General features: G+C 42.3%; 1 protein-coding gene across 2 annotated transcripts in view; it reads left to right on the forward strand.

Moving 5' to 3' along the window:
- The window catches only part of IARS1 (isoleucyl-tRNA synthetase 1), a 78,108-nt gene extending 59,549 nt beyond the window's left edge, over positions 1-18,559 (forward strand). For both annotated transcript variants that reach the window (XM_033236784.1, XM_033236785.1), the window contains exons 31-34: positions 7,155-7,280; positions 11,674-11,817; positions 12,454-12,606; positions 18,012-18,559. In XM_033236784.1, coding sequence (XP_033092675.1) covers positions 7,155-7,280; positions 11,674-11,817; positions 12,454-12,606; positions 18,012-18,094 — 506 coding nt within the window. In that variant the 3' untranslated portion in view covers positions 18,095-18,559. The remainder of the gene's footprint in view (positions 1-7,154; positions 7,281-11,673; positions 11,818-12,453; positions 12,607-18,011) is intronic.
- The last annotated feature ends 4,335 nt before the right edge of the window (positions 18,560-22,894 follow it).

Raw genomic sequence — 22,894 nt, forward strand, 5'->3', positions numbered from 1 at the left:
TCAGGAGTTGGAGACCAGCCTGGCCAACATGGTGAAACACCATCTCTACTAAAAATACAAAAATTAGCTGACCCTGGTGGTGGGCGCCTGTAATCTCAGCCTACTCAGGAGGCTGAGGCAGGAGAACGGCTGGAACCCGGGAGCCAGAGGTTACAGTGAGCCGAGATCGTGCCATTGCACTCCAGCCCAGGCCAACAACAGTGAGACTCCATCTCAAAAAAGAAAAAAAAAAGATAGAAAACAGATATTCCTCATGAATATAAATTAATTCAGCTATATATACAAAGAATTATGCACCATCACCAAGTGGGATTTATTCCGGGGATGCAAGGCTGACTCAATATTTAAAAATCAATGTAGCCTGGGTGAGGTGACTCATGCATGTAATCCCAGCACTTTAGGAGGCTGAGGCGGGCAGATCACAAGGTCAGGAGTTCAAGACCAGCCTGACCAACATGGTGAAACCCCGTCTCTACTAAAAATACAAAAATTAGCCAGGCATGATGGCACGCGCCTATAATCCCAGCTACTCAGGAGGCTGAGGCAGGAGCATCGCTTGAACCCGGGAGGCAGAGGTTGCAGTGAGCCAAGATCGTACCACTGCACTTCAGCCTGAGCGACAAGAGACTCCATCTCAAAAAAAAAAAAAAATTCAATGTAATTATCGTATTATCAGACTAAAAGATTACATGACTATAGCAGTTGATTCAGAAAAAGCATTTGATCAAATTCAACACCCATTCATGATGAAAATCTTCACAAAAATAGGAAGAGATGAGACCTTTGTAGACTGGATAATGAGCATTTTGCAAAAATCCTACAGCTACCATTAAACCTAATGGGGAAAGCCTGAATTCTTTCTGCCTAAAATCAGGAACGAGGCAATCACGACTCATATTTGACATTGTACTGGAAGTTCTAGCCAGTGGACCGTGGCAAGAAAAGGAAATAAAAGTCATGCAGATAAAGGAATAAAGCTTCCTCTATAGAAAATAGAAAATCATAAGGAATATACATACAAACACCTAAAAAAATAGACCAGGCTTGGTGGCTTGCCCCTGTAATCCCAACACTTTGGGATCTGAGGCGGGTGGATCACCTGAGGTCAGGAGTTCAAGACCAGCCTGGCCAACGTGGTGAAACCCCGTCAAAAAAATAAAAACATTAGGCATGGTGGTAGTCATCTGTAGTCCCAGCTACTCAGGAGGCTGAGGCAGGAGAATCACTTGAACCTGGGAGGCGGAGGTTGCAGTGAGCTGAGATCGCGTCACTGCACCCTAGCTTGGGCGACAAGAACGAAACTTCATCTCAAAAAAAAAAAAAAGATCATATTGCCTGGTTTTAAGATGTGACCTGGGATCACCATATTGGTCTTCCCGCGCCAGCTGCTCCCATGATGGTTGTGTGTTTATTTAGACCCGTGATGATGTCTCAGGTAGTACATGGTTCCCTGAACTGCTGTGCAACTTCAGTGATGTATGGCATTGAGCTGGTCCATCACTGCCAACATCCTGGCTATCTCAGGTTACCCTGTAGATGGAATCAGATGGATGGTCAGTGGTGTGCATGAGTAATGTAAACAAGAATAGTGTTCTCATCACAGAGGGCCAGCAGCATGAGCAGTGATAAGAGAGGTAGGGCCTTTTCTCCCATCTACCAATTCCAGGACTGGCCATTCCTGAGTCAGTTGACCAGACATCTGGGAAGAAGAGCTCCCAACTCCAAGGTTATTTTCCTAGGAATAGCTTTAAATGCAGCCACAGCTTGGTCTTCTGCCTTAATATGATTTGATATGTTTTGCAATTTACTGTCCTGCTGAAAGCATTTGTATTATGAGGAAAAAAACCCATACAAATCATCATTAAATCTGTTATTTTTAAATGTTTGGCCTTTTTCTGTACCCTTTGGATTCAAGCATTAATTGGGTTTCCAAAGTAATTGAATAAAAATCATATCACTTATAAAAAAAACTTTTGAGTCACAGGATATAAGATAAATGTACAAAAATGAATTTTATTTCATACTAGCCATGAGCAAGTGGGCAATGAAATTAAAAGTGTGATATCATTTACAATCACTTAAAAAAAGATGCTAGACCAGGCGTGGTGGTTCACGCATGTATTCCCAGCACTTTGAGAGGCTTAGGCAGGAGGATTACTTTAGCCCAGGAGTTTGAGACCAGCCTGGGCAACAAAGTGAGACCCCATCTCTACAAGAAATAAACTAGGCAAGTGTGGTGGTGTTCGCCTTTAGTCCCAGCTACTTGGGAGGCTGAGGTAGGAGGATCACTTGAGCCTAGGAGATAAAGGCTGCAGTGAGCCATGATCATGTCACTATATTCCAGCCTGGGCCACAGAGTGAGACCTTCTCTCCAAAAAAAAAGATATTCAGATGTAAACCTAATAAAACATGTTAGGACTTGTATACTGAAAACCACAAAATAGTGATGAAAAAAATCAGACAAAATCTAAATAAGTGGAGAGACATGTTTATGGATTAGAAGATTCAATATAGTAAAAATGTCCCTTCTATCCTGCTGTGGTTTGAGTGTCCCCTCCAAAACTCAGGTTAAAATGTCATTGCCATTGTGACGGCATCATGAATTAGTTAATTACTTCACTAGAGTTCTGGAAATTGTTACCTGGTCCAATGGTGTGACCGTAACACCAGAAACCTGTACTTGTCAGAGTCCTTTCCATTGCATCTCCTCAAAGATGAAACACTTTAGATTCACAGTTGCTTACAATAGCTTTCAGGAAAGTACCAGAGTAAACCAATTAGCTGTCGCTGGATGACAAGACTTTAAATGGCCATGGTTAAATATCCGATGAGAGTTCATTATAATAATAATGTTGCAGTTGATAAGGAAGTTTAGTTATTTCTGTGGTATACAGCATTTTAAGGTAACTAGAATTGTGACTGATAACATTAGACCAGGTCTATCAGATTTCTAGGAATTGCACACAATTTCTGGAACACATTATTTGTGCAAATTAAAGAAGGTTAAACATCATTTCTTATTTGACAGTGCTTCCCATGCAGATCTTACATAGTCAAATAAGTCTGACTTGTTTACTATTTCTCTTCATAATGAAAGAGAATTCTCTTGAGGTATTTCGGGGTGCCTCTGGAAGTCCCAAAGTTAGCTCGAGGTCAGAAAGACTTAAGTTTAGAGTTTGATTTTGGGAAGCTAGTAAAAAATGTCAAAGGCTTAAAACACTTGATTAATAGGATTGCAGGTCACTGAAACTATAGTCACTCATTTAACCAGAGTGATAATTAAAAGTATTCAAAGGCAAATATAGAAAGTTACACAGTTAAAAAATATAGAAAGTTACACAGTTATAAAAAGACCTGAGCAGTTTTAATAGAGAGGACTCTTTGTTTCTCTGTTTTCTTTTCTGTAGAGACAGTGTCTCACTACACTCCCCAGGCTGGTCTTGAACTCCTGGCCTCAAGCAATTCTCCTACCTCAGCCTCCCAAAGTGCTGGTATTATTAAGGCTTATTATTTTGATAACTTATAAATAAATTCATTCAGATCTTAGCCAGCTTGACCACACATAAAATTCCTTTTCCAAGATTCCTCTTCCACAAACCTACTACAGCTTTCTTATATCTATTCTGTTTTGGATTAAATTCTTCCTTTCTCTTACTGTGAAACAAGTCATTCTACTTTAGGGCAAACATTAGTCTTTTTCTCTTGACAAACACACATCCAATGAATATTCATCATTTAAATTAGCAAAACCCTAAGGGTGTGCATTACCAATGGGGAGCTATTTTTGAGTAGACATAACACACAGAGCTGGCTCCCATCAAGTTATCTCTGTTAGCTACTTTTACAGCATGTGTGTGTTCAGCAGTCTTCACAAAAACAAGAATCCTAAAAAGTTTAATAGATGAGGTTTTTTTGTTTTACTGCTGTGCTCAGTAAACGTAAAGTAATGGATACTGGCACCCACTTGCACATTTGTTCATAGATTGAACTCAGTTCTGTAATTATAAATATCTAGTGGAGGTAACATAAACTTATTTGATAGTAAATCCTGGTAGGATTTAAAAGTTGTATATCTGCATTATGTATTCTTACCCAAGTCACGTGAACTTGAAAAGCATTTGTGTTAGTTTCTGTATTGCTGAGAGAATACTTAATTTATGTGAAATGCTTGTTTTTCTTTAAATCTATTAAATAGAAATCTTTTATGAATGAATTTCTGACCATACTGTCTGGAGGTGGAAAAATAACTCATGGCTGGGTGCAGTAGCTCAAGCCTGTAATCCCAGCATTTTTGGAGGCTGCATCGGCAGATCACCTGAGGTCAGAAGTTCAAGACCAGTCTGACTAACATGGAGAAACTCCGTCTCTACTTAAAAAAAAAAAAAAAAAATACAGAATTAGCTGGGCATGGTGGCACATGTCTGTAATGCCAACTACTCGAGAGGCTGAAGCAGGAGAATCGCTTGAACCCGGGAAGTGCAGGTTGCGGTGAGCGAAGATCGTGCCATTGCACTCCAGCCTGGGCAACAAGGGCAAAACTCCATCTCAAAAAAAATAAAGAAAGAAAGAGAACACATATATGTAACATACCTACATGCACAGGCATATGTAAACATACAGACAAGCAGATTTCTTAGCTTTCATTTGAAAACTGTAGCCATGTACCAGGTACTGTAATATAAAACATACTAGTTTTATGAAACAATAGCTGAATCCAAAGTATGTTCCCAGCAGATGGAATAAATTAAGGTTACTCACTTCGGTGGCCAAAGTGTTCTACTAGTGTTTTTGGAAACGTCTTAAGATTTTTCATTTAAACATTAAACAAAGAGTTTTCTTTTTTTTTTTTTTTTTTGAGGCGGAGTCTCGCTCTGTCGCCCGGACTGGAGTGCAGTGGCCGGATCTCAGCTCACTGCAAGCTCCGCCTCCCGGGTTTACGCCATTCTCCTGCCTCAGCCTCCCGAGTAGCTGGGACTACAGGCGCCCGCCGCCTCGCCCGGCTAGTTTTTTTTGTATTTTTAGTAGAGACGGGGTTTCACTGTGTTAGCCAGGATGGTCTCGATCTCCTGACCTCGTGATCCGCCCGTCTCGGCCTCCCAAAGTGCTGGGATTACAGGCTTGAGCCACCGCGCCCGGCCAAACAAAGAGTTTTCAAGCCTTGACACAAAAGCACTGTCCGTAAAAGGGAAAAGTGATATATTTAACTAAACGAAAATTTAGGTTTTGCTTTGAACATCCTATAAAAGGATGAAAGACAAGCTATAGACTGGGAGAAAATTTTTATAAAACAACATATTTGATAGAAGACGTCTCTAGAATATATAAAGATCTTTTAAATCTCAACAGTAAAGAAAAATCCAGTTAGAAAATGGGGTGGAGATATGAACAGACGTTTACCAAGGGGAATATACAAATGACAGAAATGTACATGACAGTATTTAACGTCATTAGCCATTAGGAAAATTCAAGTTGAAATCACATTGAGGTCTTAATACACACCTATCAGAATGACTAAAACTGAAAGTAGTGACAGCACCAAATGCTGCATCTCATACATTGCTGGTGGGAATATAGAATGGTATGATCACTCTGGAAAATAGTTTGGCATTATCAGAAAACTAAATATGTGCTTTCTATAATGACTCAGCAGTTGCACTCCTAAGTGTTTATCCCAGAGAACTGAAAACTATGTTCACTGTCACATGAACGTATAGAGTACTTGTATTCATAATAGCACCAAATTATAAACAACCCAGATATTCTTCAGCAGATAAATGGCTGAACAAACTGTGGTACATCCGTGTCATAGAACATTACACAGCAATAAGAAGGAACAACTATCAATTAGCACAGCAACTTATTTTAATCCTTAGAAATTGATGCCAACTGAGGCCAGGCACAGATGCTCATGCCTGTAATCCCAGCACTTTGGAAGGCCGAGGCAGTCAGATCACCTGAGGTCCGGAATTTGAGATCAGCCTGGCCAACATGGTAAAACCCCATCTCTACTGAAAAAATACAAAAATTAGCCAGGTGTGGTGGTGGGTGCTTGTAGTCCCAGCTACTTGGGAGGTTGAGACACGAGAGTCTGTTGAATCCGGGGGACAGAGGTTGCAGTGAGCCGAAATTGCACTGCTGCACTCTAGCCTGGGTGATAGAGCTAAACTCCATCTCAAAAAAGAAAAAGAAAAGAAATTGATGCCAACTGAAAAAAGTCCCAAAAGGTTCCATACTGTATAATTGCGTTTACATAACGTTTTAAATGATAAAATTATAGAAATGGAGACTGTTGTTTGCCAGGGGTTAAGGAGGGAATGAGCCTGAAAGGGAGTTGGGTATGGATATTAAAAGGCAACATGAGGATTCTCATGGTGGCAGAACTACTCTCTATCTTAATGATGGTGATGGGTACAGGATTTTACACGAGTAATAAAATTGCATAGAACTAAACATACCCACACGTACACATGCCCCAATGAGTACAAGTAAAACTGAGGCAGTCTGAATAGGATCGGTGGGTTGCATCAACGTCAGTATGCTGGTTGTGGTATATACTGTAGTTTTGTAAAATGTCACTATTGGGGGAAACTGGGTAAAGGGCCCATGGTATCTCACTATGTGCATTTGGCTCTACAGTTAACTCAAAATGTTCAAATATATTAATAAAGTAAATATCTGTACATGAATCTAAGGTGCAGAATGAATCAACATTGGGGCCCATCCTGACCTGTGGGGATATACAAATGGCACAAAATGAAAAATGAGAATCAAAAATAAGAATCATGAATACAAAGATTTTAATCTAGAAAAAGACAAGAACAGATTGCCTGGTAGAGTTCTATGCCTGGACCATATCTACCAAGGACTGCCAAAACACATGCCAAGGATGGAGATACATATCTATGTGTGTATAGTGTATATATATGCTATAGAGTATATATGCAATATATACACTATACATAGATATGTATCTCCATCCTCGGTATGCTTTTATATATATAATAAGCAATATATACACATATATATAGTGTATAGTTGGGGGAAAAGGAAAATAATTAGGGCTTGAACCCCTTTCTATCCCTTTTCCTCCAAATTTAACATTTTCTTTTCAGTTTTATTTGTCTGATTGAGGTGTCATTTTTGTGACTTTTTAGGTGGAGTATTGCTCCTGGAAAATCCAAAAGGTGATAATAGGTTGGACCTTTTAAAGCTGAAGAGTGTTGTCACTAGCATTTTTGGTTTGAAAAATACAGAGCTGGCTGTCTTCCATGATGAAACAGGTATGTGGAAAGTGAGAGGAGCCTGTGGCCTTTGACTTGAGATGGATTGGTGAAGGTCTTAATTTGCTGTCAGTTGTACTATATAACTTTTGCATTTTTCCTAACTCTCTTGAGTCAGGGCCCAACTCTTCAGCAGTGCCTGCCTGCAGTGTCTGTTCATGCCTCCTCATTGTGTGATGTGACTAAAACCCTGGGCTTAATGATTCTAATCCTTCCCTGTCACCTGTTAGCCAGCTGGTGGACTTCAGCCTTCAGAGTCCTCCCTTGTGAGGTTGTTTTTGTTTTTGAGACAGGATCTTACTCTGTCACCTATGCTGGAGTTCAGTGATGCAGTCATGGCTCACTGCAGCCTCCACCTCCTGGGCTCAAGTAATTCTCCTGCCTTGACCTCCCAAGTAACTGGGACTACAGGCATGCACCACCATGCTCGGCTAATTTTATTTAATTTTTTTTGGAGAGACCAAGTCACTGTATTGCCCAGTCTGGTCTTGAACCCAGGGCCTTAAGCAGTCCCCCTGCCTTGGCCTCCCAAAGTGCTGGGAGTCCATGTGTGAGCTACCACACCCAACCGTGAGTTTTAACTTCATTAAACACAATGCCTGGATCTCACTAAATCTGGATTCTCAATAAAGCAAACCTGAAAATTTTTTAAAGAATTACAGATGCGTTCTCCCACTATTACGTATTGAATGTGACCTCTGAAAAAAAAAAGGTATGTCCTAACCCCTTGTATGTCTAAATGTGACCTTTGGAAATAGGTTTATCTTAGATGTAACTAGTTAGGATGAGGTCATACTGGAGTAGCGTGGGCCCCTAATCCAGTATGACTGTTGTCCTTATAAGAAGGTGACCATGTGAAGACATAGAGACACACAGAGAAAATGCCATGTGGTGACAAAGGCAGAGATTGGAGTTACACACAGCTGCAAGCCAAGAAACAACCAAGATTGCCAGGAGCTTCCAGACGCTAGGAAGAAGCAAAAACGGATTCACCTGCAGCTTTCAGAGGGAGCACATCTGCCAACACTTTAATTTCAGACTTCTGACCTCCAGAACTTTGAGACAGTACATTTCTTTTATTTTTATTCCCTAGCCCCCTGCAGTCTGTGGGACTTTCCTATGGCAGCCTCAGAAAACTAATACTCATTTTATGAATCTGAATGCTCATTTTCAGAAACTTAAATAACTTAAAAGAAGAAATGTAAACGGCCGACTAAGGAACAACGCGTGCATCTTAATGGTAATCAGGAACTTTCAAGATAGTACCACAGTGTGGTGCTATTAACTGCCACCAGATTGGCAAAAACTAGAAGAATCTGACAGACTCAAATGTTGTCAGGGATATTGCATAATAGAAACCCTCATTCACTGCTGGATAATGAATTGTTGGAACCACTGGAAAACTGTTTGCTATTGTATCCATTAAAGGTTGGATAGGAGAAGCAAAAGCAACGTGGGAGAAACCAAGTAAAGGTCTACAAGAAGGTAGCAAGTTAGCGGTCTGAGAAGAATCTAACTGGGTTCCACCAAGGTGGTGTGTAAGTCAGTGGAAAGCTGGATCTCTGCCTGAAGTCACTATAGGATGAGAAGTAGAGAAAAGCAAAAACAGGCTGGAGTGCACATCTCTCTGACCGCATCTGACACTGACAGGTGTCTTGCAGAAGAAACTGCTGGTATACTTTTCCAGAGAGTTGCACACATTCCTGGCCTGGAAGTTGGAAGAGCAGAGGCAGGAGCGTGGGCTGCTCACTGTCCCACTGAACAAGTCAGCAGATCCACAGCAACCTGAGAAAACCAGGGGCACGGGCCCCATGTTAGCCTGTTTAGCATAATGACTGTTACTAAACTTCTACCTTCTAAATCCTGTGTAGATTTCTCTGTGATCAAGCCATTACCCAGAACCAGGTCAGACAGAGAACCTGGGAAATAGTTTTAGCTTAGCTGCATTGACACAGAATGAAACCACCATAGTTCACCTCATTGTGATCTTGACATGTATACATGGCTCTTTAAACCATATTTAACTTGCGAATAAAGACCCTAGTAGATTAAAAATCACACTTTCAACTATTTCTTGTACTGCTTCAAAGATGCTAACTTCATTACCCAAAACAAGATAGAAAGTTACCTTATCCTTCTTTGGGTGATGTTGATTTCTCTTCTAGCTGAGCCATACCTCCTCTTTTTGCTATTCTTTAACTTTACTGAGATACAAGGTTAACCTGTTCAAATATTTCATGTTATATGGTAAGGAAGTAGGAGAGTGGAAAAATAAGATTTGGCTGATATATATTAACATGTAATGCCACACTTCATTTGCTGAAAAATGAGTTCTCTGGTCAGAAGTAATGCTATGTGGAGTGCTATGTTGGTGAATAAGACATTCTCTGCGTCCATGGATGGTGAGTTTGACAGAAGCATTATGGGTGACAGTGGCAAATCCATGTCCAAAAGGAGTGTGTTCCAGTAAGACCAAATCACTGCCTTTTCCCGTAATGGAAACAGTGTGGTATAACCAAGCTGCCATCGAGAGTCTGGCTCATCTTTCCTGGCAATAACGCTATATTGAAAGCTCAAGTAATGGTCCCCACTGTTGGTAGTTGGGATACACAGTAGCAACTGTAGCAAAATCAACCCTAGGGGATGGAAGTAATGTTGCAGAGCCCATGCCTGGGTGGCCCCTTTGTTCATCCGTCCATTGGGCAAGGGCAGAAGTGGCTGGCGGCAGAGTAGGTCATGTCCACTGAATTTTTTTTTTTTTTTGGAGACAGGGTCTCACTCTATCCGTCAGGCTGGAGTACAGTGGCTCAGTCATAGCTCAATATAACCTCAAACTTCTGGGCTCGAGCAATCCTCCTGCCTCAGCTCCAAAGTAGCTAGGAGTACAGATACATGCCACCATGCCTGGCTACTTCTTTTCTTTTCTTTTTTTTTTTTTTTTTTGAGAAGGAGTCTCTCTCTGTTGCCCAGGCTGGAGTGCAGTGGCCAGATCTCGGCTCACTGCAAGCTCCACCTCCCAGGTTTACACCATTCACCTGCCTCAGCCTCCCGAGTAGCTGGGACTACAGGCGCCCGCCACCTCGCCCGGCTAGTTTTTGTATTTTTTAGTAGAGATGGGTTTCACCGGGTTAGCCAGGATGGTCTTGATCTCCTGACCTTGTGATCCGCCCGCCTCGGCCTCCCAAAGTGCTGGGATTACAGGCTTGAGCCACCGCGCCCAGCCCTTCTTTTCTTTTTTGTAGAGAGGAGGTCTTGCTATATTGCCCAGGCTGGTCTCAATCTTCTGGCCTCAAGCATTCCTCCCCTTTCTGCCTCCCAGAGTGCTGGGATTACAGGTGTGAGCCACTGTGCCCAGCCCCACCCATTTTTAAATTCTCATTCAGTCTGCCCATTTGAAGAGATCTGTCCACATACCTCTTGCCCTAACTTCCTTGTCACCAGTTTTCTAATTCTGTTCTTTGAGTCCCTGACTGTTCTCATTTAGTCCAGCTATTGGCCAGTGTCCATGAATCAGTGTAGATCTACTCCTAGGTCTTTCTCCGAGCAAAATGACCAGCCAGCTGCACTGAATGAAGTTGTGCCCATTGGGAGGATTTCCACCCATCACTATTCTTTAGGGCTACCCAGAGTCAGAACAGGGCCGTAAGACTGTAATTGTCTACTTTGGATGGTGCAGCGTATTGTGCAGTAAAGCCCTACGCAGCAAGCCCTAAAATGTTTTCTTTCTCTGCCAGCCAGTCCTGGAAGACTTCCTATAAGGCCACACCTGGGGTTGAGAGAAGAGACCATGTGGGCCTAGGCTGGGAATGAGCATCTAGCCACTGGTGCAGCAGGTTCCTCTGAGCCAGTGCCCCAGCCTAGTCTCATACCTGCCATTTCCATTCAATATTTGGAGGCTGCCCTGTGGGCCTGTCCTGTATCACAACCATTAGCAGTCATCTGCCTGTGCATGCATCCCCAAGCAACATTTAATGTTCTCTAAATGAAATTACGCTGCATATGTTCTGTGTATCATGCTTTCTTTCACATCTGTTCCAGTGTCAAATAACATCTTCTGACTGTAGTTAGCATTTTTTAATGTAAGCTTGAGATTCTGATATAGGAGGAAATTTTAAGAGGAGCTGTATCATACAGAGAAAATAGTAAAATAGAGAAAACAATTTGCCCTATATTTCAGATTATGAATATTATGATGTTTATTTTACAACATTAAGATTTCCTACCATTGCATGTCATTAAAGGCTGGTTTTATAGAAAAGGCAATGTCTTTTGATAAACAGAAATTAAATGGAAAGCATTGTTGTAAAAAGATACATGATAGATAGGAAAAATTGAATGACTTCAGTTTTGAACTGTTCATTAACCCTGAAAGAATTGTTGTTGTTATTTTTAGAAATACAAAACGAAACCGACTTACTGAGTCTTAGTGGAAAAACACTGTGTGTGACTGCGGGATCGGCTCCCTCTCTGATCAGCAGTTCTAGTCCTCTTCTTTGTCAGTATATCAACCTACAGCTCCTGAATGCAGAGCCACAAGGTATGTGCCTCCCACAGCAGGCAGATTGTGGGGTGCTGGGCATTGAGGTTGTCTTTAATATTCAAATATGTGTATATTTCTAGTTGGCTTCAAAGTATTGCTTTAAAGTGTGGGCTCCCCCGCTCCTTTGGGGAGCAACCACAGGCTTTTCTTTTGGTGTGTTATAGAGACTCTCATCCATCTGGCATGGTTAGGAAATGAAAAAATCGGTTAAGGTAAAAATTATAACTAAATTGTTTGAGTGCCAAAACATTTTAATCTCTAATTTTACTTTCTTTTCTGGAGAAAATGTTCTGAAAACTTGTATACTTTCCTGATATTTTAGGATCCTCATGGTGCACATTTGTACTGAAGTCTTCAGGCTCCTCGCTTGACTGTGTACTGAGTATCTGCCCCCCAAGCTGCTGGGCTTTTATCTAAGTTTTGTTTTTGTTTTTCTTTTTCCCCTTCCCCTTCACCTCTATGAAATGTTCAGAGCTGTGACTGCATGGACTGCATCTCCAGCGGTCGCAGTCATCCTCCTGGACCCGCTGCTGGCCTCAGCACTGCCTGTTAGAGCTGTCTGCAGTGGCCATCTCTTTTGGAGATGGAGGGTGGACTCTCGAGATTTAATCCAGTTTGTTCGTTCTTCCTTAGAGTGTTTAATGGGGACAGTGGGCACTCTCCTGCTTGAAAACCCACGTGGGCAGAATGGACTCACCCACCAAGGTCTCCTGTATGAAGCAGCCAAGGTGTTTGGCCTTCGGAGCAGGAAGCTAAAGCTGTTTCTGAATGAGACCCAAACACAAGGTAAGGAGATTATGGACTGTAAATTTTTTATTTTTGTTGAAAGTAGATTTTGATGCCATTAACCATTTGTAGCATATACGTGTAAGATAGTACTATTGTAATCCTGTTTTGTTATTCTTTCCCCAGAAATTTGCCATAATATAATTTTCTTTCCTTTCCTTTTTTTTTTTTTGAGACTAAGTCTCACTTTGTCTTTGTCTCCCAGGAGTGCAATGGCACAATCTTGGCTTACTACAACCTCCACCTCCTGGGTTCAGGCCCGGGGCTTCAACCCAGCAACAGGGATTCTCCTGCCTCAGCCTCCCGAGTAGCTGGGAATACAGGCGCCTGTCACTCACCACGCCTGGCTCATTTTTGTATTTTTAGTAGAGATGGAGTTTCACCATGTTGGCCAGGCTGGTCTCAAACTCCTGACCTCAGGTGATCCGCTCGCCTCGGCCTCCCAAAGTGCTGGGATTATAGGCGTGAGCCATGGCGCCCAGTCAGTAATACTATTTTTTAATAGCAATTAAAAGGATAATTACTTTTTGCTAAATCTAAAAACTACATTGGTATGTGATTAAAAATACATGCTTCTAGGTAAATTAGCATATTTGCTGACCCTGAAACTGTTCTTTTTCCTGAAAGTCACAATTATCACAGGGTTGTAAAATAGCCCGAAGGAAACTTACAGGGGACATTATACCTCCCTTTACAGTTTATAAAACATGCTTACCTGCGTTTTCTCCTTGAGACACATAACTGTGAAGAGCTAGGTCATCAGTTGACATATTCCACATTCTATTATCTAGAAAATAGAAATTAAGGATGGCGACTTGCACTTGCTGGTGTCAGGCAGCGTATTTTCTCCTCCTCCCGTTCTCCCACTTAGCACTATTCAGAGATTTCAGCTTCTGTGGCTGCTCTGTCAGCTTCTCTGTTGAGATCCTCACCCTGCCCTCTGAGTTTCGTTCTGTAATCCTGCTGCACATCAAACGTCTTCACTTTAATATTGCTGCCGCTGCAATCACTTCCCCCGACAGCTTCCCTTTGTGGGATCTGCTTTTTTCTGTTTATACCCATTCTTGACATCTCAACTCAAAACTTTTACCATCCCGTCCTTTTATTTGTAACACCTGATAGCCTGGTATTTATTGGGCTTTCTGCATCAGTATTTGTGTCTTTTGGCACTTGTGGAAAATTGCCAGACATCTTGTCCAACTTACCTCTTATTCATTCTCTCTGGTATTCTCTCCTTCTAACACCTTGTTTAAACATGTTTTAGATGGACTTTCTCACTCTATCCTGCCTCTTATTCTCTTTTCCTATTTCCCCTCCTTTTGTCCTTATATACTACATTCTGGATAATTTTGGCTTTTTTATCTTATCCTTGTTCTTCTGCAGGTAAGGTGCGTCTTTTCTCTGCTTCCTGGAAGATTTTCCCTTTGTCTTTTACTTTCTGCAGTTTAACTGTGGTCTCCCTAGGTGTACGTTTTTTGGTATAAGGCAGTCTTTATATTTCTGTTACAGTGTTTTGATTTTTTTTTTTTTTTTTTTTAGACTTGGTCTTGTTCTGTCATGCAGGCTGGAGTACAGTGGCTCAATCACAGCTCACTGCAGCCTCAAACTGCTGGGCTCCAACAATCCTCCCACCTCAGCCTCCCTAGCTAGGACTACAGGCACTTGCCACCATGCCCAGCTAATTTTAAAATTTTTTTGTAGGGACAGGGCCTCTCTGTAAGGTCCAGGCTGGTCGTTCTTGAACTCCTGGCTTCAAGTGATCCTCCCACCTTGGCCTCCCAAAGTGTTGGGATTACAAGCATGAACCACCACACCCTGCCTCCTGATTTCTACCATTTTCATTCTATTCTTTTTTTTTGAGACAAGAATTTTACTCTTGTTGCCCAGGCTGGAGTGCAGTGGCACGATCCCAGCTCATTGTAACCTCTACCTCCTGGGTTCAAGTGATTCTCCTGCCTCAGCCTCCCAAGTAGCTGAAATTACAGGCATGTGCCACCATGCGCAGCTAAGTTTTGTAATTTTAGTAGAGACAGGGTTTCACCATGTTGGCCAGGCTGGTCTTGAACCCCTGGCTTCCCAAAGTGCTGGGATTACAGGCATGAGCCACCACACCCAGCCCATGCTGTTCTTTCTTAAGAGTTTCCATCTTTCTGTTTACATTGCCCATCTGCTTTGCTTGTTCTCTTATGTTTCTGTTGAAGCCCAGTTTTAAGAAGCATATGTCTGGTTCCTTGGAGACACTGTCAACCCAGACCCACTTTAAACTCAATTATTTTGGACCATAGGGAGAATGTTAAGAAAGCTGTGACTGACTGGGTAGGCGTGGTGGTTCACTCCTGTAATCCCAGCACTTTGGGAGGCTGAGGTGGGCGGAGTTCAAGACCAGCCTGGCCACTGCACTCCAGCCTGGACAACAAGAGTTAAACTCTGTCTCAAAAAAAAAAAAAAAAAAAGCTATGACTTTCCCAGTCATACACAAAGGCCAGGAGTTCTGATGGAGACAGGATCTGTATATCCCTACTGCAAAACGAAGCTAGGTGAGGCGCTTCTCTCTGTGTTGGTGTCTGTGGCTGCCAGAGTCCCACAAATGGGGCGGCTCAAGTCAGCAGGTCTCTTTTCTCACGGCCTTGGAGGCCAGACACTGAAATTAGGCTGTCAGAAAGGCCCAGTCTCTCTGAAGTCACCGTGGGAGAATTCCTTATTCTTCCAGCTTCTGGTGATTCCAGGCATCCCTTAAATGGTGGCCACATCACTTCAGTCTCTGACTCCGTGGTCACGTTGCCTCCTTCTCTTCTGTTTCCTCTTTTTCCAAATACAGTTACATTCACAGCTCCTGGGAATTTAGAACCTGGGCATATCTTTGAAAGGCCATTATTAACCGAATACATTCTCTTCACTTTTTCTCTCGTGGTGAAGGAACTTACTCAGATTGACCCTTTTGCTATGGGTTTCTTATTTGAAGTTCCAATTTCTTCAGCCGAGATTTGTTGGACTTCCCAGTTTGTATATACCGGAGACTTTTCTTTCCCTGCTTTCCTAGCTCTTTAGTGCCAAAAGCATTAAGCCACCAGACCCCATGGGAGTCATTATTTTTGGCCTGTGGAATTCTCCCATTTTCTTCCTGTGCAGCTATTTTTTTTTTTTTTTAATTTAGTTGCATATCATACTTGTAAATTTTCTGTCATAATGTTAAATACTAAAGCTCTGTTTCTTCTTGGGTTCCTCCTTGGCTCCCTGGGTTGATTTTCAGTGACTCTCCTTGGTCGTTTTCCCTCTCATCTAGTTTCGGGCCTCATCGTCCATCCAAGTCACCAGTCTGCAGGCTGCACTCTTCACCGGAGCTGTCTTCATGAACTTTCCTGCCTTGATGTTGTTCCTTTGCTTAGAGCCCCCAAAGCTCCGTATTCTCTTATGCTTCAGAATCTTCCCTTCCACACAAGATCCTTCCTGCTCTGATAATTCTGTCCTTTCCTGTCTTGGTAATTCTGTCCATGAGTCTTTTATTCTATCAAAGGCTTTTTTCACTCTCCCTCGAACACACTTGGCTCTTTCATTGTGGTATGGTAGTAAAGATCTTCTAATAATGTAGCTTTCTATTTTGATAAGCTTATATAAAACTTTAGAGATAATTCATAACTCTTTTCTTGTCTCTCAAATCTGTTGGTCACCGAGTACTGTTGTGCAGTGGAGCTGAAGATGACATTTATCTTTCACTTGTTCTTGCAAGGAAATGCAGTGGCATGATTGAAGCTGGTCAGGGGTAGAATTGTGTCTGGGTGAATTATGTATTTATAATACTACCTGCAATTCCCATAACCTTTCTGTATTCTCTGCTGCCTTTCTGTCTTCTCTTTACTCTGTGATGTTAGGTAGGCAAAAGTTTAGTAGGTGAGAGCTTTTAAAGGTTTAGTGATTTACCTAAGATTACCACAAAGATGGAACTTTTTCTAATTCAGTATGTTTCCAATCTAGTATCTGTAGCTTCATTTTCATTATGCCTTTTCTCTCAGAATTGTCTTTCATAAAGTATCAGTAACTTGATAAATTAGAAGAGCCACAAAATGTTGACCAGTTTAGAAACTCTTAAATGTCTTCTTGCTTGCTCCACTAAACTCTAAACATCATCTCCAGGTCCTGTGATGATCTGTTAAGGAAGTAGCTTTGAGAGTGTTCTCACATCTAGGATTGCCTGCTAGGTAGGACCAGAGCTATTTTTAAAGAAAGCTCATCTGTTTGCTTTAAATTCAGATCTGACTAGAAGCAAAATGCTCCACAGTAGGCAGATAACTTTAAATTTTCTTTTTTCTTTGTTTTCTTTTTGAGTGGTATATTCACTGTGTTTTAATCAATTGCATTTGGGTTATATTTTTGGATGTTCAGAGTTTTCCTTATTGGCCATATTGGATCCTGTATTCTTTAACATGATCCTTTGTCTTTGATAAATTCTTGCTTTCTCACATAGCAAACATGTCCTAGGCTTATTATGTCCTCTTAACTTCTCCAGACATAGAAAATAGCTGTTCTTCAAATTATAGAGAATCATATTTTGAAACCACATATCTGGGATACTGAGTTGGCACAGCTTCTGGGCTTTTTTTGTAGACATAGGAAGTATCTGTTTATGAAGAAAAATAACCATCTTGGCAGTACCCAGAGTTAGCCAAACTGTGAAGTGATGGCATAGTCCTCCAGAAGGCTCCAGGAGTCTGTCCAAAATCTAACTCCACCTGCACAGAGTTAGGGTTCTATGAACTCAGTAAAGGATCCACATCAGACCCCCATCACTGCTGGCACCAACTGCAAGTTCCAGGGATTTTCCTAAACCACTCTCAGGTTCAGTAACCTGCTAGGAGGACTCAGACTCACTGAAAGGTATTACACTCATGGTTTGAATTAGGGTAGGGAAAGGATACACATTAGAACCAGTGAGAGAGAGAGAGAGAGACCCCTGGAGTCATGGATAATGTTTCTTTCTCCCATCCCTTACATCTGACAACACAGAGACTATATTACCAACCAGGGAAGCTCACTTGAGCCTTGGTGTCAGTTTCTATCGAGGTTTCATTCTGTAGACATGATTGCTGTCTTTCTCAGCTGATAATACCATGCGACCCAGAGTCCCTATCCTAAATCATATACTTGGTCTTTCTGTCGTGACCAGCACTACCCTGAATCACCTCATTAGCAACAACTGTCAGGTTTGGGGAACGTGCCCACCATGAGAAACAAAGACTCCTACTAAGAAATTCCAAGGATTTAGAGGTTCCACTCAGGAGCTGGGGCAAAGGGCAGAACTCTTAGTTTAAGGCCAAATTCCTTACTACACAGCAGTTAACATTTTTTTAAATACTCACCCCCAATAGGTAAAATACTGATTTTTTTTCAACTTTTTCTTTCCATTCTAGAAATTACAGAAGACATCCCCGTGAAGACTTTGAATATGAAGACTGTGTATGTTTCTGTATTACCAACAACAGCAGACTTCTAGCATGCACTTATCAATGTTGGTCAGTCAGCCTTTCCCTGATTACACCCATCCCCCGCACATACGTGCGCATAGACAGACACATGAACACACTGAAGATGTTTCCTTCAGGTGCATGTAAAATATGCTGCTTGGATTGAAATACAAATGGGATTGGTTAGTTAAGTAACTTGAAACCTCACAGTAATCTTCACACTTAACCTTAGACACCTATGCAGTCATATTGGGAGCGGGTTACAGTGTTACCTCAGCACCACAGTTCATTTCTATACTTGAGTTCTTCAGTATAGAAGGTAGAAGCAATTTAAATGGCATAGTATATATATCATTTTCTGGCCTTTTAAAATTTATTTGAGATCTCTTGATGAAATGGACATACATATTTCTGCCACCTGGATTTTCCTGGATAATTTGATGGAATATTTTAAGTTTCAGTAAATCAGAACAATAAACAAACTCAGATATAAATGTGTTGAAAGTAATTCATTCTCCCACAGATAGATGAAACTTGAAATGTGTAATCTTTAAAGAACATAAAAACTTCACGGTGGTTTCTGTATTAAGACAGTGGACTAGATATCTAATAAAACTTCTTCCCAAAATTCTGGGTGATAATTTGAGTCCCCAAAGAAGCAGATGACATGACAAAGTTAGATGTGCAAGAATTTATTAGAGGAAACACAACTGGACGATAAACTGGAGATGGAGCAGGCGTAGGTCGAGAGAGCCTTCAGACTCCAGTGTGGGTCTGACACCTGTAACAAGAGAAAACGAAGATTGATTAGCAGAAACTCAGACTGCAGCACAACTCTAAGACAAAGTCGGTCAGGCCAATGGAGAGTTCCCAGGCAAGGATTCCTTTTAGTAGAGTTCAGAATTGGGCAGAAATAGCCTGGCTTTGTTCCTCTGACTTCCTCAAGTCAGTGTCTGGGAGGAGACCAAGGGGAGCGTGGCCTTTGCAGAAATGCCCTGATGGATCTGAAAGTACCAACTACACTCCTCACATCAGATAACTTTGAAGAGAGATCTGAATGATACATCCCTATGGCTGCTACAACAGATGCATTCACACAAAAACCCACAAGTTGGAGAAAATAGAGGAAACAACCAGAATTTGGGGAGTTGGAAAGCAGATAGATGGTGTTAACTAACTTGGTAGACCCAGGAAACCCCAATTCTAAATCAATGGAGAAACTAATAAACTTACTTACATTTCAGAATTCACAGCACCAGTTACCTCTGGGATGAAAGGTGGAAGAGGCCCAGAAATAGGGAAGATGGCATCAACACTGGGAAGCTTTATGGCTTCTCCCATTTCCATGTTGCTAAGCAACTCTCTTTATTCCCACCCCCCACTCCACCCCGCCACAGTTGGCTTCTGGAAGGTAAAAAGGGACTGGTTGGTAGAAGTCAGAGTGAATGGAAGGCGATTACTTGCAAGCCTGGAGGATTCCTAAAACCAACCCTCAGGTTAGATAATTTGCTAGAAGAACTCACAGAACTCAGTGAAAGCTTTGTATTCATGGTTACAGTTAATGACGGAAATGTTAAAGATCAAAATCAGCCAAAGGAAGAGGAGAGGGCAGAGCCCGGGAGAAGTACCAAACACAGCTGTTGTCCTGTCTCTCTGAAGTCAGAAAAGCATTACTCTACTGGCATCAGTGTGTGACAGTATGCACAGAGTATTGCCAGCTAGGGAAGTTCACCCAAGCCTTGGAACCCAGAGTGTTTATTGAAGCTGCTTTACATATCCATGATTGATTGTCCATGTGGTTAATCACAGTCTCTAGGTCAGCTGATAGTGCATGACCCAAAACCTCCACCCTGAATCACGTTGGTATTTCTGATGTGTTGTACCCCAGAGTCTCACTTTGTCACCCAGGCTAGAGTGCAGTAGTGCAATCATAGCTAACTATAACCTCAAACTCCTGGGCTCAAGTAATCCCCCTGCCTCAGCGTCCTGAGTAGCTAGGACTACAGGTATGCACCGTCATGCCCAGCTAATTAAAACACTTTTTTTTTTTTTTTTTTTTTAGAGATAGGGTCTCACTATGTTGCCTAGGCTGGTCTCAAACTTCAGGCCTCAAGCAATCCTCTCAACTTGCCTTCCCAAAGTACTGGGATTACAGGTGTGAGCCACCATGCCCAGCTGGCAATTTCTTATAAATCAAATACATATTTACCAAACAGCCTAGAAATTACACTCCTAGGTTGTTACTGGGGGAAAAAAATGAAAGCACATGTCCATATAAAAGTTTACATAGGAATGCTCCTAGCAGCTTTATTCATAACAGTAAAAAATTTAAAGCTATCTAAATGTCTGAACAGGTCAATAAATTGAGTTATATCTTTACAATGTACTACTACTCAGAGGGGAAAAAGAATAATTATTATTGCTTATCAACATGGATGAATCTCTAAAACATTATGCTAAGAGAAGTCAGATCCCAAAATATACTTATCTTACTATTCAACTTGTATGAAAATCCAAAAAAGACATTTAGGTCGGGCATGGTGGCTCACACCTGTAATCCCAGCTACTCGGGAGGCTGAGGCAGGAGAATCACTTGAACCCAGGCGGCAGAGGTTGCAGTGAGCTGAGAACACGCCACCGCACTCCAGTCTGGGCGACAGAGTGAAACTCCGTCCCCCAGCACCCCCCCCAAAAAAAAGACGTCTAAAGCAGATCAGTACTTCTCTGGGACCATATTTCTGTTTTTTTCTTTCCTTCCTTCCTTTTTTTTTTTTTTTCTTCCAGTGGATGGTGAGGTTGGAGTGGGCCATGATGGACTGGAGAAAGCACAAGGGAACCTTCTCAAGCGGTGGAAATATTATATATCTGGATTGTAGTGATGGTTACCTTGGCACATACTTACGTCAAATCTCATTGAACTCTATGGTATAATACATGCATTTCATAGTATATAAATTATACTTTAAGAAAGTTGATTTAAAAATCTATTCTGGGCCGGGCGCGGTGGCTCAAGCCTGTAATCCCAGCACTTTGGGAGGCCGAGACGGGCGGATCACGAAGTCAGGAGATCGAGACCATCCTGGCTAACACAGTGAAACCCCGTCCCTACTAAAAATACAAAAACTAGCCGGGCGAGGTGGCGGGCGCCTGTAGTCCCAGCTGCTCGGGAGACTGAGGCAGGAGAATGACGTAAACCCGGGAGGCGGAGCTTGCAGTGAGCTGAGATCCGGCCACTGCACTCCAGTCCGGGCAACAGAGCGAGACTCCGCCTCAAAAAAAAAAAAAAAAAAAAAATCTATTCTGCTGTCAGTCATGTCACACATAGTGGTTAGGGACTTTTAGCCAGAATGGATAGGAGAGAGCCTTTCTCTCTTACGGGTAGTGTCGCTAGCCCTGTTCACTCTTTGGCTTTCAGGGAACACTGGGTATTGAATAGCCCCAGCCAGTTACTGTCAGTTGCCAGAGAGAGACTAGAAGCCCGCCTCTGAAAGACTGCCAAAAAAAAAAAACTTAGGTCTGTCACCTGAGTGGGCAGTGGTGGTTAGATGCTTCCGCGTAGACACCTTTCAGTCTCCCCGGAGTGTCACTCCGACCAGAGACCTGGAATTGCCTCTGTGCTTAGACTTTGTCCACTAAGGGTCCTGAGTTGGGAAATGAAAAGAGAGAGGGAAGAGAGTTTTCCAATAGGAGAGAGAGTCCCCGTATAGGCCACCCAAGTGTCACCGGGGAGCAATGACTATCTGGGCTGGTGGCGTGGAGGTAAAAGACACTACCAAGACAGCTGTAGGTAGAGAAAGGCAGATGTATTAAAGAAAGTAGGAAAAGACGTTGTGATAAGGCAACAGGCAGCGTGCAAGAGAGAAGCTGACTGCCAGGAGACAAATGCTTGCTGAGGATTTTATAGACTGGAACTTGGGATCTAACTTGCAAACTTGTACTCTTCTGTCAGCCAGGATGTTTGATAAATTGAGGCATGTGGTGCTAAGCAGAAGTTTGAGAGTTATGTATGTTGCTTGTTCAGGAGGTCTGTATGTCCTGGGCCATAAAGAAAAACAGACCTGTAATTCTTCTGCTTTCTCTCTGTGTGTCCTGAACCATGAAGAAAGGCATATTTACAGCTTATCTGCTTTATCTCTTTGCTTTGCTTTGGTCCCACCAGCCTGACTCCTTTTCCCTAATTAAGACTCCACATTTGGGAGGCCAAGGTAAGAGGATCACTTGAGCCCAGGAGTTCGAGACCAGCCTGGGTAACATGGTAAAACCCATCTCTACAAAAATACACATACACACAAAATTAGCTGGGCATGGTGGCATGCACTTGTAGAATCCCAGCTACTTGGGAGGCTGAGGCAGGAGGATTGCCTGACCCTGGAAGGTTGAGGCTGCAGTGAGCGGTGATTGCATTTCTAGACTCCAGCCTGGGTGGTGGAATGAAACCCTGTCTCAAAAACAACAAAAGCAACAACAACCCACAAAAAACAGAGTGTGAGGAGAAGGGACTCCTAGGTACTCACATGCAAGCCCAGACCTACAGAGAGACAAAGAGCTGGCCTAGTATATTAGTCCATTTTCACTCTGCTATAAAGTTGCCACCTGAGACTGAGTAATTTATAAAGGAAAGAGGTTTAATTGACTCGCAGTTCTGCATGGCTGGGGAAGCCTCAGGAAACTTACTATCATGGTGGAAGGGGAAGCAGGCACATCTTACATGGCAGCAGGCATGGGGGACACCACTCCTACAATCCAGTCACCTCTCACCAGGGCCCACCCTCAAAACGTGGGGACTATGGGGATTACAATTCAAGATGAAATTAAATTATCCAGTCTCA

This window comes from Trachypithecus francoisi, unplaced genomic scaffold (genome assembly GCF_009764315.1).
Source record: "Trachypithecus francoisi isolate TF-2019V2 unplaced genomic scaffold, Tfra_2.0 Lachesis_group16, whole genome shotgun sequence".
Classification (NCBI taxonomy): domain Eukaryota; kingdom Metazoa; phylum Chordata; class Mammalia; order Primates; family Cercopithecidae; genus Trachypithecus; species Trachypithecus francoisi.